Source organism: Tachyglossus aculeatus, chromosome 1 (assembly GCF_015852505.1).
Source record: "Tachyglossus aculeatus isolate mTacAcu1 chromosome 1, mTacAcu1.pri, whole genome shotgun sequence".
NCBI classification, from domain to species: domain Eukaryota; kingdom Metazoa; phylum Chordata; class Mammalia; order Monotremata; family Tachyglossidae; genus Tachyglossus; species Tachyglossus aculeatus.
The window spans coordinates 108,450,854-108,466,742 of record NC_052066.1 but is presented as its reverse complement, the minus strand read 5'-3'; the positions used below and the strand labels follow the sequence as shown (position 1 = coordinate 108,466,742).

Sequence of the window (15,889 nt, the reverse complement as noted above, 5' to 3'; positions counted from 1 at the left end):
CTTCTGGATACTCTTCCAAGCCTTCAGCCTGATGGTGGTGATAATTCATTCATTCAATCATATTGATTAAGCACTTACTGTGTACAGAGCACTCTACTAAGTGCTTGGGAAAGTACAATGCAACAATAAATAGTGACATTCCCTGCCCACAACGAGCTCACAGTCTTGGACGGGGGGACAGACATCAATGCAAATGAATAAAATTACAGATATATACATAAGTGCTGTGGTACTGGGAGAGGGGTAAAGAGAAAAGGGAGCAAGTCAGGGCAATGCAGAAGGGAGTGAGAGATGAGGAAAAGTGGGGCTTAGTCTGGGAAGGCTTCACTAAGGCTTTGAAGTTGGGGGGAGAGTAATTGCCTTTTGGATTTTGGGGGGTGGGGGGGGCTTTCCAGGCCAGAGGCAGGACACAGACTAGGGGTCAAACTAGCACACTTCTCCCCTTCAAAGCCCTACCGAAAGCTCACCTCCTCCAGGAGGCCTTCCCAGACTGAGCCCTCCTTTTCCTCTGATCCTCATTCCCTCCTCATCGCCCCGTCTCCCTCCCTCTGCTTTACCTCCTCCCCCGCCTTTCAGCACTTGTGTATATAGGTACATATTTATTACTGCATTTATTTTATTAATGATTCTTATTTATTAATTAATGTATAATTCCATTTATTTATTTTGATGCTATTGATGCCTGTCTACTTGTTTTGTTTTGTTGTCTGTCTCCCCTCTTCTAGACTGTGAGCCCATTGCTGGATAGGGATTGTGTCTGTTTCGTGCCAAATTGTACTTTCCAAGCACTTAGTACAGTGCTCTGCACACAGTAAGCACTCAGTAAATATGACTGAATGAATAAATGAATGATGGGCATGGGCTGGGCAGAGGAGAGGGCAGAGTTAAAGCATGCAGGGATAAACTTGAAGTGGACAAAGTTGGCCTGATACATAGATTTCCACCAACAACGTTCTGCACCTTGAGCACACGAGCAAAGGAGGCAGACTGTGCAGCAGATCCAGGGCTGTGCATTAGCGGTACGAGATTGATGAAGGGATAGGGGAGAGCGTGAGTTGAGTTCAGTAGAGCGGGTGGTGTTGAGAACATCTCTTTGCTCATCAAGATGGGGTAGATTGGGTATGGAGGCTAAGAGGGGTGTGATGAGGTGAGCAAGTTGGATCAGGTTGAGAGATTGGAGATCTTTGTGAGGGAATAGCACAGATTTGCAGGGAGGAGGAGTGTGGTAATGGAGGGAAGTGAGAAAGTTGTGGTCAGATAAAGGGACTTCAGAGTTGGTGATGGTAGAGATTGTGCAGTGGTTAGAGATGATGAGATCGAATGGGTGTCAAAGTTGGTGTGTGGGGAAGGTGGGGTGGAGCGGAGTTGAGGAGTGATAGAAGGCAGGCAGCAGAGGGGCCATCGGGAACATCTATGTGGATATTGAAGTCCCCAAGGACCAAAGTAGGCATGGAGAAAGAGAGAAGGAATGTGAGAAAGGATTCAAAATGATTAAACTTGGTGATGGGACTTCGGGAACGGTAGATGACAGCTAATAGAATCTGGAGTGGTTGATAGAAGCAGGTTATATGGGCTTCAAAGAAAGGGAAAGAAAGGGAAAGGAGAGGTGGGATGGTGTGAAAACAGCATTGAGGTGCAAGGAGCCCAACACCTCATCCTTTCCCAGTGAGTCTGGGGGAGTGGGAAAAGAAGAGGCCCCCTCTGGAGAGAGCAGCAGGGGGGACCACATCATATGGGGAGAGCCAGGTTTCAGTGAGGTGAGGAGGAGGAGTGACTGAGAGAGATACCTGTCAAGGATGAAGGGGAGCTGCCCCATGATGGAGCGGGGTTTCCACAGGCCACACTTAGCAGCAGCTGTGGAGGGGGGAGAGTTGGGGTGGGGGGAGGGGACGGCACAAGAGGTGGGGAGGGTCGGGTCTCCTCCTGTCTTCAGGGCATCTCCATCTGGATGTCTGCCCGCTATCTAAAACTCAATATGTCCAAGACTGAACTCCTTTCTTCCCTCCCAAACCCTGCCCTCTCCCTGACTTTCCCATCACTGTAGATGGCACTACCATCCTTCCCGTCTCACAAGCCCACAACCTTGCTTGGTGTCATCCTCGACTCTGCTCTCTCATTCACCCCTCACATCCAATCCGTCACCAAAACCTGCTGGTCTCACCTCCGCAACATCATCAAGATCTGCCGTTTCCTCTCCATCCAAACAGCTGCCTTTCTGGTTCAATCTCTCATCCTATTCTGACTGGATTACTGCATCAGCCTCCTCTCTGATCTCCCATCCTCCTGTCTCTCCCCACTTCAGTCTATACTTCACGCTGCTGCCCAGATCATTTTTGTGCAGAAACACTCTGGGAATGTTACTCCCCTCCTTAAAAATCTTCAGTGGCTACCAGTCAAACTACACATCAAGCAAAAACTCCTCAGTCTCGGCTTCAAGGCTTTCCATCACCTTGCCCCCTCCTACCTCACCTCCCTTCTCTCCTTCTACAGCCCAGCCCGCACCCTCCGCTCCCCTGCGGCTAACCTCCTCGCTGTACCTCATTCTCGCCTGTCCTGCCATCGACCCCCGGCCCATGTCCTCCCCCTGGCCTGGAATTCCCTCCCTCCGCACATTCGCCAAGCTAGCTCTCTTCCTCCCTTCAAAGCCTTACTGAAAGCTCACCTCCTCCAGGAGGCCTTCCCACACTGAACCCCCATTTTCCTCCCCCCCTCCATCCCCCCGCCCTACTTCCTTCTCCTCCCCACAGCACCTGTATATATGTTTGTACAGATTTATTACTCTATTTTACTTGTACATATTTACTATTCTATTTATTTTGTCAATGATGTGCATCTAGCTTTACTTCTATTTATTCTGATGACTTGACACCTGACCACATGTTTTGTTTTGTTGTCTGTCTCCCCCTTCTAGACTGTGAGCCCATTGTTGGGTAGGGACCATCTCTATATGTTTCCAGCTTGTACTTCCCAAATGCTTAGTACAGTACTCTGCACACAGTAAGCGCTCAATAAATACAATTGAATGAATGAATGAATGAATGAATGAATGAATGATGGGAGTGAGTTGATGGGGGCCAGCGCGGTGGGAAGGGGTGAGGGCTGGTGCTGGGCCAGGAGGACAGGGATGGAGGGGGAGGAGGGGAGGAATTAGGTGGCAGAGGGAGCGGGGAAGGTGAGATGGGAAGAGAGAACTGGATTGGGTAGACAAGGCAGGGGGTGGGGTGGGGAGGTGATTGAAGGGTCATGGTGAAGTAAGAGGTTAACAATAGCAATTGGAACAATTACAATTTAATAAACGACAGCAATAACAGCATAATCCAGTAATACCCAGAGGAGATGGTTGAATAGTCCTTGGGCCATTCAGTATGAAAATGCCCATGACTAGGGGAGTGCCCCAGGGCTCTAGCTGAATTGTCTGTGGGGTGAGAAGAGAGAAGAGTCCAGTGTTCAGAGCAGTCCTGAGGAGATGGCTGAAGATGGCTGAGGAAAGGAGTTACTAGCCATAATAATAATAATGATAATAATAATTATTGTAATAATTATAACAATAGTAATAATAGAAAAGCAGCATGGTCTAGTGGAAAGAGCAGGGGTCTGGGAGTCAGAGGACCTGGGTTCTAATCTGCCACTTGCCTGCTGTTTGACCTTGGACAAGTCACTTAACTCCTCTGTGCCTCAGTTACCTTATCTGTATATGTATGTGTTATACTGTTATATTGCGTGTCTGTTATATTGTACTCTCCCAAGTGCTTAGTGCAGTGCTCTGCACCCAGGAAGAACTCAAATATGATTGATTGACTGACTGTAAAATGAGGATTCATTCCTACTCCCTCCTACTTAGTCATGAAGCCCCATCAGGGACAGAGACTGTGTCCAACCTGATTATCTTGTATTTACTCCACTACCATATGTGGTACATAAGCATAATAATTGTTCAACAAATACCATAATAATAATAAATCATCATGATTTTTTTCTGGTACTTGCTAAGTGCTCACTCCCCTCTCAGGGTTGCACCTGGAGAGTTTCCAGTACTCTACCAGTCTCGATTATGGGAGGGAGAGTCAAGCAGAGGCACACCATACCATTCATAGCTTGGCCAGTGGCTAACGAGTGGAAGGCAATCTGCTACAAGTCAAAACTCATCTGTGCTGGGCAGCAGCAGCATGGGAGACAGTTGATGGTAGAAACTCAAGTTTACTATGCGGAAGGATGCAATGGTGAACCGCTTAGGTGTTTTTACCACGAGAACTCTATGGATACACTACTAGAATGATTGCAGATGGAGGCGGAGTGTTCTGGGAGAGATGTGTCCATGGTGTCACTATGGGTCGGAGATAACTCTACAGCATAAGACAAGACAGATGCTCACTATGTGCCAGTGACTATGACAAGCAGTTTATGCAGATTGGAGACAAATCCCTGTTCCAAACAGTTTCTCACCTCAGGCAATGCTTAGTAAATACCACTGACTGACCAAAAACTACTCTTCTGCAGCCCCTCCCCAGCTTCCAGCTACCTCAGAACCCTGCCGGAGGCTGGGAGACCATCCCCCTGGCCTTGTCCTTGGAGCTCCGTGCTAGTGGGCCCCATTTAGATTGGGGCTCCTGTTCTCGGCTGCCTCCTCTCAGCCCCCTCCCCACTCCTCCTCCAGGGACTCCAGTTCCTCCTATTCTTCAGCTCCGGCTATTGTAATGATTGTTTATGCAGGTGGGGCCCTCTGTGAGTTACTGTATATTGTTCTAGCTGCCAGCATTACAATGTCGTCTTGAAGCAGATCGTATAAATTTCCTCCTACTGCCTCACAGTTGTTTACTGGATCCCAGCTCTGCCCTACCTCATGTGCTAACTTGGAATGGTATTTTTCACCATTTCCCATCTGGTGACAGGGCTTTCTAGGGCTCCGTACCCTGGGATTGCCCCATGAAGGGTTGGTCTGTCCATTTCTGTTGAACCACTGCTTCGAGTGTTTCATCAATTGCCCTTACTTTCCTGCAGAGCTGTGTCTGGGCACTGCAAAGGCATTCCAGCCTCTTTTTCTGTCCATAAGGGAATATGTCCAAATATAGGAAGATTATCTTGGCATCGGATCATATGAATCACTGGAAACACTGCCTGTGCCAAAAAGGTTCCAGATAATGACTTCCATGTCAGCGATGAAAATAGGATTTAGGAGCTTCAACTGGAGGCACTAAGACTCAGACTGAAGATTAAATGTCCAAAAAGAAATTCCACAGATAAAGATGCTCTTTGTTGCTTATCTCTCTGTGGATGGATTGCTCTGCTGGAGGTGATGTCCCACTCTCTATCATTATCAGAGGGCCTCAACCATGACCACTGGTTAAGCCATTGACTCTGGACCTAAAATTCATCTCATGTGCACTCAGGTCTTCTCGGCTGGAGTTGGGGTGAACCAGCAGATGCAAGACTAAAAGAGCCCAGAAAGCCCATCTCTCCAAGCTCAGGCTTCTAAGGTAGCAGATTTAGAGGCTGAACTATGGCCCAGCTCTCAAGACAGACCAAGCTAGCTGATTGGCCCTGGGCCCTGGGTTTAGATAGGATGGGGCTTAAGACAAGGACTCAGGCGAGGGTTAAGGTGAGGGCAAGCCACTGACCATGGCGCCAGCAGAGATTGAACACTTATCCGTGTAGTGGGTCATTAACTGCCCTTTCTGCCCTGGGTTTTGGACAGGGAGCTACATATCCCCAAACCTCGAGCCTGAACATGGTCCACTGAGCTGTGGTGAATACCTACCTTCCCCTCCATTTGTTCTCCGTGGATGGAGGAGGAACTAATAAGTATTCATTCATTCATTCAATCGTATTTATTGAGCGCTTACTGTGTGCACAGCACTGTACTAAGTACTTGGGGAGTATAAGTTGGAAACATATAGAGATGGTCCTTACCCAACAACAGGCTCACAGTCTAGAAGGGGGAGACAGACAACAAAACATGTGAACAGGTGTCGTGGTCAGAACAAATAGAATGCAAAAAGTATGCAAATGGACAATTGGTAGGTGGCAAGGGAGAAGCCCGTTCCAGCTCCCCTCATTTGGGCAGTGCTCACCCTAGCTAAAGCAGTCAAGTCAGTCAGTCAGTTGTATTTACTGAGTGCTTACTGTGTGCAGAACATTGAACTGTGCACTTGGGAGAATACAACAATAAACACACATTCCCTGCTCAGAGTGAGCTTACAGTCTAAAGGGGAGACAAGCATGCACTAGTGTATGGAGGCTGGACAGTGAGCACTCTGAAAGTCACACTAGGTAATAATAATGACGGTATTTGTTATGCGCTTACTATGTGCTAAGCACTGCTCTAAGCACTGGGGTAGATACAGGGTAATCAGTTTGTCCCAAGTGGGGCTCACAGTCTTCATCCCCATTTTACAGAGGAGGTAACTGAGGCACAGAGAAGTTAAGTGACTTGCCCAAAGTCACACAGCTGGTAAGTTACAGAGCTTTCGACTAAGCCATGCTGCTCCTCAATGCACACCCTACACTGTCCAGTGGGCTTCTGGATAACACACACTTTGGGGGATGGAGCCCCTAAAACATTGCACATCAAAGGATAATGGAGAGTTTCCAGTTCTCTCTTTGAAACCAAAACAGACTCCCTCCCAACCAGGGATCATTCCCATTGTTTCCAGGAACTTGAGAGTGTTCAGTGCAATCAGTCAATCAGTGGTATTTGGTGAGCATTTTCTATGTACAGAACACTGTACTAAGTGCTTGGGAGAGTACAATACAACAGAGTTAGCAGAAGTGTTCCCTGCCCATTATGAGTTTGCAGTTTAGAGAGGAAGACATTCATTCATTCACTCAATCAATCATATTTATTCAGCACTTGCTGGGTGCAAAGCACTCTACTAAGTGCTTGAGAAACTACCAAATAATAACAGACACATTCCCTGCCCAAAATGAGCTTACAGTCTAGAGACGAGCTTGCAGTCTAGAGATATTCATATATGCAAATGAATAAATAAGTAGTTTATACTATATAATTTATGATGGTGGATAGCAGTGACCACTGAACTCAACAGCCAACTGCTCTTTGGGCTGGGCTGCAGTGCTTGGGGCAGTGCTCAGGCCTCCTCTGTGGAGACTCATCCATAACCAGCCAACCAGCATCCATTGGGGTCTTTGCTGCCACCCCCCCCCCCCCCAAACCCAGGCACTCTGGCTTCCTGCCACCCAGCCCTTGGAGAGAGTGACACTGTCTGCTCTAAATAAAGCCCTGGGGGTCAGCCTCGCTCCAGGAACTTTCAGTGATTTTTGGCTAGATGATATGAAGCATTTTGCAAAAACTGGCCAAATCCTACTGAGCAAACGCATTATTGCTGCCCTTCCTCCCAGCTCTCCCCACCCCCTGCAGTCCTGGGAGCTTAGGGAATGAGTCTGTTTATTGCTGTGTTTTATTCTCCCAACTAGACCAGTGCTCTGCACACAGTAAGTGCTCTATAACTATGATTGAATGAATTTCACTTCCCCCATTCCCAAAACCACCTCCTCCTCCTCTTCCTCCTCCTCCTGCCTTGGAGCCCTCCCAGCTAGGAGGAAAATAACCACTTTTGGGGCTGGTAATTCGGGGCCATCCGAATTGAGCTCAAGTGCAGTTTCCTCAGATGGCCTGTCCTCCCCCCTGGGGTTGGGCAGCTGGAAAGCATGGAAGGGAGGCACAGGAGATGGGGTGACCCCGTTGAGTTTGGCCCCTTCCCACAGGATAATAGTGATCATAATCTGTTTAGGGCTTACTATGTGGCTGGCACTGAACTAAGTGCTGTAGTAGATACAAGATAATCAGGATAGACATAGTCCCTGTCCCACACGGGCCTCTCAGTCAAAGTATTAGGTAGATCAGCTATTTTATCCCCATTTTACAAATGTGGAAACTGAGGCATGGAGACAATCAATCAATCAATCAATCAATCGTATTTATTGAGCGCTTACTATGTGCAGAGCACTGTACTAAGCGCTTGGGAAGTACAAATTGGCATCACATAGAGACAGTCCCTACCCAACAGTGGGCTCACAGTCTAAAAGACACTAAGTAGTTTACCCAAGGTCATACAGCAGGCAAGTGGTGGGGCTGGGAGTGGAATCCAGGAGATCTCTTGACTCTCAGTTCCATGCTCTTTCCTATTATATGTTTTCAATGTCATCCTTGATGCCTGTCTCCTTGTTTTGTTTTGTTGTCTGTTTCCCCCTTCTAGACTGTGAGCCCATTGTTTGGTAGGGATTATCTCTATTTCTGAATTGTACTTTCCAAGCGCTTAGTGCAGTGCTCTGCACACAGTAAGGGCTCAATAAATACGATTGAATGAACGAATGAATCCTCTCTCAACCCTCGGGGGCAGAGGTTGTGTCTTCTTTTATTGTATACTCCCGAGTTTCAAGTGCTCTGTATGCAGTAGGTACCCAATACAGTGCTCTGTAGTCATAGCAGGAGTAGTTTATTGAATGCTGTACAAAGCAAATGCGGAAGAAGGTGATGGTAAACCACTTCTCTTTTTTTTTAACCAAGAAAACTCTACAGATATACATACAAGAATGACTGCAGATGAAGATAGGACATTCTGGAGAAAATATGTCCATTAAATCACCATCAATCAGAAACAAGTTAGCAGCATTTGACAACCTTTAAGCAAATGGAAATCTATAACAAAAGTGCAAGACACACTCCTTGACCACAAGTGACTGTGACTAGACTGTGAGCCCGTTGTTGGGTAGGGATTTTCTCTATTTGTTGCCAAATTGTACTCTACAAGAGCTTAGTACTATGCTTTGCACACAGTAAGCACTCAATGAATACGATTGAATGAATGAAAGGTATTTACAATCTGATGGGGGATATTGACATAAAAAATAAATGCAAGCAGTGGGGGCAGTAGTATAAACAAGCAACAGATACGGAGTTGAAAATTTTTTATGTCAGTAGAGATAATTGAATATGCATGTATCCACTTGTCCTGAAAATGGGTGTCAATCAATCAATATATTGAGTGTTCGTTCAGAGCAGAACACTGTATTAAGTGCTTGAGAGAGTACAGTGGAGTAGACACAAACGTTGCCCTCCCAGGAGCTTACAAGTCAGAGATAGGCACCCAAATAAACATATATAAATAAACACATAACTCTTAGGGAAGGTTGTTGGAATAATGGGACTAGGGGTGCTGGGAATTCATTGAGGATAGCTTACTGTGGAAGGTGTGATTTTAGATGACTGAAAATTGGAAGGGGTCATTAGTGATTTTTGAGGAGTAGAGAGATCTGGGCTGGATGCTTCGTGTTCTGTGTGCTTTGCAGATCACTTTCCTGGGGTCTTTCTATGTGTAGAGCATCGACCTGAATTCTTACTGTGTGCAGAGCAGTCAGTCAATCGTATTTATTGAGCGCTTACTGTGAGCAGAGCACTGTACTATGTGCTAGAGTTCATTCATTCAATCGTATTTATTGAGCGCTTACTGAGTGCAGAGCACTGTACTAAGGACTTGAGAAGTACAAGTTGGCAATATATAGAGACGGTCCCTACCCAACATCGGACTCACAGTCTAGAAGGGGGAGACAGAAAACAAAACAAGACATGTAGACAGGTGTCAAAATCATCAGAACAAATATAATTATAGCTATATGCACATCATTAATAAAATAAATAGAATAGTAAATATGTACAAGTAAAATAGAGTAATAAATCTGTACAAATATATACAAGTGCTGTGGGGAGGGGAAGGAGGTAGGGTAGAGGCGGGGATGGGGAAGAGGATAGAAAAAAGGGGACTCAATCTGGGAAGGCCTCCTGGAGGAGGTGAGCTCACAGTAGGGCTTTGAAGGGAGGACAAGCGCTAGCTTGGTGGATACGTGGAATGAGGGCATTACAGGCCAGGGGAAGGACATGGGCCGGGGGTCGACGGCGGGACAGGCTCAGTGAGGAGGTTAGCAGCAGAGGAGCCGAGGGTGCAGGCTGGGCTGTAGAAGGAGAGAAGGGAGGTGAGGTAGGAGGGGGCGAGGGAATGGAGAGCCTTGAAGCCGAGAGTGAGGAGTTTTTCCTTGATTCGAAGGTTGACAGGCAGACACTGGAGATTTTTGAGGAGGGGAGTGACGTGCTCAGAGCGTTTCTTAAGAAAGATAATCCAGGCAGCAGAGTGAAGTATAGACTGAAGCGGGGAGAGACGGGAGGATGGGAGATCAGAGAGGAGGCTGATGCAGTAATCCAGTCAGGATAGGATGAGAGATTGAACCAGCAAGGTAGCAGTTTGGATGGAGAAGGAAGGGCAGATCCTGGTGATGTAGAGGTGAGACAGACTACGAGACAACAATAAACAAACACATTCCGTGCCCACGAGCTGAGCCCCTGTTATGTGCAGAGCACTGGGATGAATGTTGGGTACTTTGTGTGCTCTGCAGATCACTGCCCAGTGGCCTCTCTGTGTGTAGAGCACTGCACTGAATTCTTACTGTGTGGAGAACAGTCAGTCCGTTAGTCAATCAACCATATGTATTGAGCACTTACCGTGTGCAGAGCACTGTACTACATGCTTGGGAGAGTACAAGATAACAATAGATGCATGCCCTGCCCACGAGTTGAACATCTGTTAGGTGTAGAGCAATGGGCTGAATGTTGTGGGTTCTCTGTGCTCTGCAGAGCACTATTCTGAGGGTGTTTTGTGTGTAGAACTCTGCCCTGAATTCATACTGCATACAGAGCACTTTACTGAGCACCTGCTTTATTGAGCACCTGCTTAACTGAGCACTGCTGTATGTCTAGCACTGGGCTGAGTGCTGTGTGCTCTGCACACAGTAGGAATTCAGTATAGTATTCTACACACAGAATGCCCACAGTGGAGTGCTCTAAACACATTAGGTGCTCAGTACAGTGTTTTGGACACAGCAGGTGCTCAGTATAGTGCTCTGCACACAGTAGGCATTCAGTACAGGTCTCTGCACTCAGTAGGTGCTCAGTAGACTACACAGCCCACAGTAAAAAGCTCCATAAATGCTGTTTTGTTGTCTGTCTCCCCCTTCTAGACTGTGATCCCATTGTTGGGTAGGGATTGTCTCCATCTGTTGCCTTATTGTACTTTCCAAGCGCTTAATACAGTGCTCTGCACACAGTAAGTGCTCAATAAATATGATTGAATGAGTGAATGAATCAATCACAATCAACTGTACTTATTGAGCGCTTACTATTTTATGCAGACCACTGTACTAAGCACTTGGGGGAGTACAATACTATGGAATTAGCAGTCGCGTTCCCTGCCTAAAATGAACTGACAGGTGATGATGATGGTGATGATGGTGAGCTGTTCTGAACTGGTAGTACAGGTTTGGGGTCGTTATATTGCACCCTGAAATCAACCACAGTGGAAAGATGAAAGCTCCCCGAATCAGACCCCCGACCTCCCCCGGAGAGATGGGCTGAAAAGTCATCCTTTGGTGCCCACCTGGAGGACAGAAGAAACTCTGTAGTGTGAAACAGCGTGGCTCAGTGGAAAGAGCACAGAATTGGGAGTCAGAGGTCATGGGTTCTTATCCCGCCTCTGCTGCTTGTCAGCTGTGTGACTTTGGGCAAGTCACTTATCTTCTCTGTGCATCAGTTCCCTCATCTGTAAAATGGGGATTAAAAGTGTGAGCCCCACGTGGGACAACCTGATGACCTTGTCTCTACCCCAGCGCTTGGAACGGTGATTGGCGTATAGTAAGCGCTTAACAAATCCCAACATCGATATTATTATTATTATTATTAACTCTGAGGGCCCGGGGCGTTTTTCTGGACCGTCCCGGAGGGCCCGAGGGGCCTCGCCCCGCCCGAGTCCGGCCTCCCGGGGCAGCTCGGCCTGGTGCCGGGCCCTCGGACGTTCCCACGGCCCCGTCCTATTTCGGGCCCCGTCCAGCTATTTTCGGTCCCCGGGGGCGACGGGGCAGGAGCGGGCCTCCGCAGCCAGTCGGGCCGCCAGCTGGCCAGAAGCAGCGGCATCGGGGGGTGGGGGGAGGACTTCGAAGCCAGGTTCTGCAAGGAGGACTCGGACAGACCCCAGGCGTCGGGGGCCCTCGACGCGCTTTCTCTGGCTGCCTGGGGCCGAGGGGTCGGAGGTCCCCTCCCGTGGGATAGGGGTGGGAGGCCGGGGATTTGGGGGCGGCTCGCAGACCTGCGTCCCGGCGCTTGGGGCTGCCCTCCTCGGGTCCCCGCGGCCACCCGGCCCTCCCCGCCCCTCCCCGGGCAGATAAAGGGGGCAGGGGCCACCCGGGGCGGGTTTTCCCAGCCGGGGGTGCGAACAACAAAGCTGGGATGAGGCGTCCTGCTCAGGAAGCGCCGGTCTCCGGTGAGGAATAAGAACCGCCACAACAAGCACAGGATGCGCGCAAGCGAGCGCCTGGGGTCCGGGGGCAGGGCCAGGGCCAGGCAGCGAGGGGCGGCAGCGGGAGGCAGAGCCATCACCCCCCGCACCCCGCTCGGAACCGGACGGGCACCGCGTCTCCGGGACGGCCCGACGCCTCCGTGGTCCGCCCCGACCGGCGGGGCCTGAGCCGGGACTGCCCTCCCCGGGGTGCCCGACGACCACCCGCCCGCCGCGGGGATGGGGGCCGCCCTTCCCTCCCCAGGACTGGCACCGCGGGGCGCGCTGGCCGCGCTGGCCCTGCTGGCCCTGCTGTCCGGGGCCGGGGCGGACGAGGCAGCCGTGGTGTGCGCGGGCACCGCCTGCTACACTGCCCACCTGGGTCGGGTGGACGCCGACGAGGCCCAGCGGCGCTGCAGCCACAACGGGGGCAACCTGGCATCGGTGCGCAGCCGGGACGAGCAGCTGAGGCTGCAGGCCGCCCTGACCCGGCTGCTGGGCGCCGGGACGCCCCAGCCCGGCCGGACCAAGTTCTGGATCGGGCTGCGGCGCGCCAAGGGCTCCTGCGGGGCCACCGACGGCCCGCTGCGGGGCTTCAGCTGGGTGGGCGGCCCGGAGGGGGGCGGCCCGGACTTCGCCGACTGGTACAAGGAGCCCAAGAGCTCCTGCGTGGCCCAGCGCTGCGTGGCCCTGCTCCTGGAGCCCGGACGGGACGGCCCGTCCCAGTGGGCGGACGTCCCCTGCGGGAGCGCCGCCAAGCCCGGCAGCCGGCTGGAGGGCTACCTGTGCCGCTTCAGCTTCCAGGGCATGTGCCCGCCGCTGGCGCTGGCGGGGCCCGGCCTCGTGGTCTACACCACCCCCTTCGGCCCCGGCGGGTCCGCCCTGGACGCCGTGCCCTTCGGCTCCGAGGCCCGGGTGCAGTGCGGCGAGGAGCCGGCCGGGCCGCCCAGCTACGCGGTGTGCCAGGCCCGGGGCGCGGGAGTGTTCGGCTGGCACCGCGCCGGCCCGCTGTGCGCCTCGGCCCGGCTCGGCTGCTCCTACAACCGGGGCGGCTGCGAGCAGGAGTGCCTGGAGGGCGGCGACGGCTCGTTCCGCTGCGGCTGCCGTCCGGGCTACCGGCTCCAAGACGACCTGGTCAGCTGCGCCCCGCGGGACCCGTGCGGCGGGCAGTGCCCCGGCCGCGCCCGCTGCGTGCCCGGCCCCCGGGGCCACGAGTGCCGCTGCCCCGCGGGCCTGGAGCCCGGCCCCGACGGCCGCGGCTGCGTCGACGTGGACGAGTGCGCCCGGGGGCCCGGCGCCGCACCCTGCACCCAGCTCTGCGCCAACACCGACGGCTCCTTCGCCTGCTCCTGCCGCCCGGGCTTCGCGCCCGCCGGCCAGAGCGGAGCCGACTGCGTGGACCTTGACGAGTGCCGGCTGGGCCGCCCCTGCCCGCAACTCTGCTTCAACCTGCCCGGCTCCTATCGCTGTGGCTGCAGGCCCGGCTGGCACCTGGGCCCCGACGGCGCCGCCTGCCTCGCCGATGGCACCGACCGGGGGCACGAGGGGCGGCCGGGAGAGGAGGAGGAAGAGGTGGAGGAGGAGGAAGAAGAGGAGGAGGTGGGATGGGTGGAGGAGAAGGAGGAGGTGGTGGTAAGGGAGGAAGAGGAGGAGAAGGTGGTGGTGAAGGAGGAAGAGGAGGAGAAGGTGGTGGTGGAAGAAGAGGAGAGGAAGGTGGTGGTGGAAGAGGAGGAGGAGGTGGTGGTGAAGGAGGAGGAGGACAAGGAAGAGCTGGTGGTGCTGGAGGAGAAGGGGGTCACAAAGGGTTCCATAGGAAAGGCCCCTTACCTCTCCCCTTCTGCTTCCCCCTCGCCTTTTCTTTCCCCCTTCCCCTCCTTCGCCCCCTCACCGCCCTCCTCCGGGGTTGGCAGAGCCCCCCACGTGCCACCCACTTGGGGAAGACCCCCCCACCAGCCCCACCCGCCCATCAGCCGAGCCCCCGGGCCCCGTACCACCACCAGCCGTAGGGGGGTCTCAGGGGCCCCAGGGACCCCGGCCTCCCCCAGCCCCTACCATCCGGCCGGGAACACCCCCTTAGGGACTGCGGACAGCGGGGCTGGCACGGACGCCCTTGGGGAGCAGGGCGATAGCTCGAGGCTGCTCCTCTTCTGCATCCTGGGGGTCGTGGCAGTCATCCTGCTGCTGCTGGCCATTGCCCTGGGGGTGCTGTTCTCCCGCAGGAGGAAAGCCAAGAGGGCAGAGGTCAAGACCCCGCCCAGCACCACCGACAACTACTCCTGGGTTCCTGAGAGGGCCGAGGGCAGGGCTGTAGAGAATGAGTACAGGTAAAGCCAGGAGGCCCTCCTGGAGGAGGAGGCAGGGATGCTTGGGCAGGGGGTGAGGGGCGGGGGTGGGGTGGGCATGGAGAGACGGTTCCGTGGACTGCCGATGGGAACGGCATTGGGAAACTCAGCAGCACCTACGGGAGCCCGGAGGCGGTGCCTTCTTGGACACTGCCAGAAATCATCGCTTCATTCCACGTGTCTGCCTCGGTTGGTTGCCCGGTTGGAACACCAACTGTGGGTGGCAGACTTGCCACTAGACTGGAGGTGGACACAGGTGATCACCTTGGACTGGCCCCGGGGCCCGGGCCATCTTTGGTCACAGCCAGTCCCATGGGGTGGACCGATGAAGGAGCGATAGCAGGCAGACAGTCCAGAAACAGAAGCGGGCCTTCAGCCCAAGACGTGTGTAGTTCCTCATCAGTTCATTTCCCTGTCTTCGACACCAGGTCTGCACCTGCTGGGTTTTAAGAGGAATCTGCTCTCAGAAGCATCCCTCGCAGACCTGGAATCTAGATTTCCAGAGTGCAGGGGTGACCATCATCTTGGGCCTTATGATTCTCATCGTCTTTCACGGTCAAATCACACTCAGGATTTGAATCACGTTTCCCATGGGCATCTAGGAACCCAGGGCATTTGAGGGGGGAGGGAGGGATAAAAATGAGAGCACAGATCTGGCATGTTACATGTCAGATGTTATTAGAATTCCTTTTTCAATTACTTCATTTTTCTTAGTAATCTGTAGATGCAAAGGCGGGCTGCCAGCTAGATCAAAACAATAAATTCCATGTATTATTTAAAAAACAAAAGAAACCTCAGAGTTGGTCTTGTTTTATTTTTCTATGCTGAACCCTGAATCGTTCAAACTGTTTCACCGATGACAACAAGTTACTCTTTGAGTGGAGTGTCTGGCCTGCCCCGGTCAGTGCTGAGGCGGGATATCAAAAGGTGCTAGTTGACCGGACTGTGGTGGAGAGCTAAAGCCAAAATTCAAGTCAGAATCCCAGCTCAGCCTAGTCTCCACATTGTCCTTCTAACCCCACTCTAACCCAGCTGGGATTCTGGCCAATTTAAAGATGGAAGTTGACTGTTATTTCGCTTGATTTATTGATGGTTTTTTATTGAGTGGTACTTATTGAGCACTTTATGTGGCTGAGTATTTCACTAAGTGCTTGAGAGTGTCAAGAAGCAACATGGCTTAGTGGATAGAGCATGGACTTGGGTGTCAGAAGG

General features: G+C 52.1%; 1 protein-coding gene and 1 non-coding gene across 2 annotated transcripts; both read left to right on the top strand.

Moving 5' to 3' along the window:
- The first annotated feature begins 3,999 nt into the window (after positions 1 to 3,999).
- On the top strand, positions 4,000 to 4,136 carry LOC119938587. Its single transcript, XR_005454463.1, has one exon. It is a non-coding gene; the product is annotated as a small nucleolar RNA SNORA7 (small nucleolar RNA).
- An 8,158-nt stretch (positions 4,137 to 12,294) lies between these two features.
- On the top strand, positions 12,295 to 14,712 carry CD93 (CD93 molecule). The gene is made up of 2 exons (XM_038745715.1): positions 12,295 to 13,925; positions 14,085 to 14,712. The coding sequence occupies exons 1-2, from the start codon at positions 12,576 to 12,578 to the stop codon at positions 14,661 to 14,663; spliced, it is 1,929 nt and encodes a 642-aa protein (XP_038601643.1). The 5' UTR covers positions 12,295 to 12,575; the 3' UTR covers positions 14,664 to 14,712.
- The last annotated feature ends 1,177 nt before the right edge of the window (positions 14,713 to 15,889 follow it).

Bases quoted from the DNA above. Each gene is read 5' to 3' on its own strand.
- CD93 (XM_038745715.1), top strand. From the start codon at position 12,576: ATGGGGGCCGCCCTTCCCTCCCCAGGACTGGCACCGCGGGGCGCGCTG. The intron at 13,926-14,084 runs GAGGAGGAGGTG...GTGGTGGTGAAG, and splicing joins AGGTGGAGGAGGAGGAAGAA to GAGGAGGAGGACAAGGAAGA.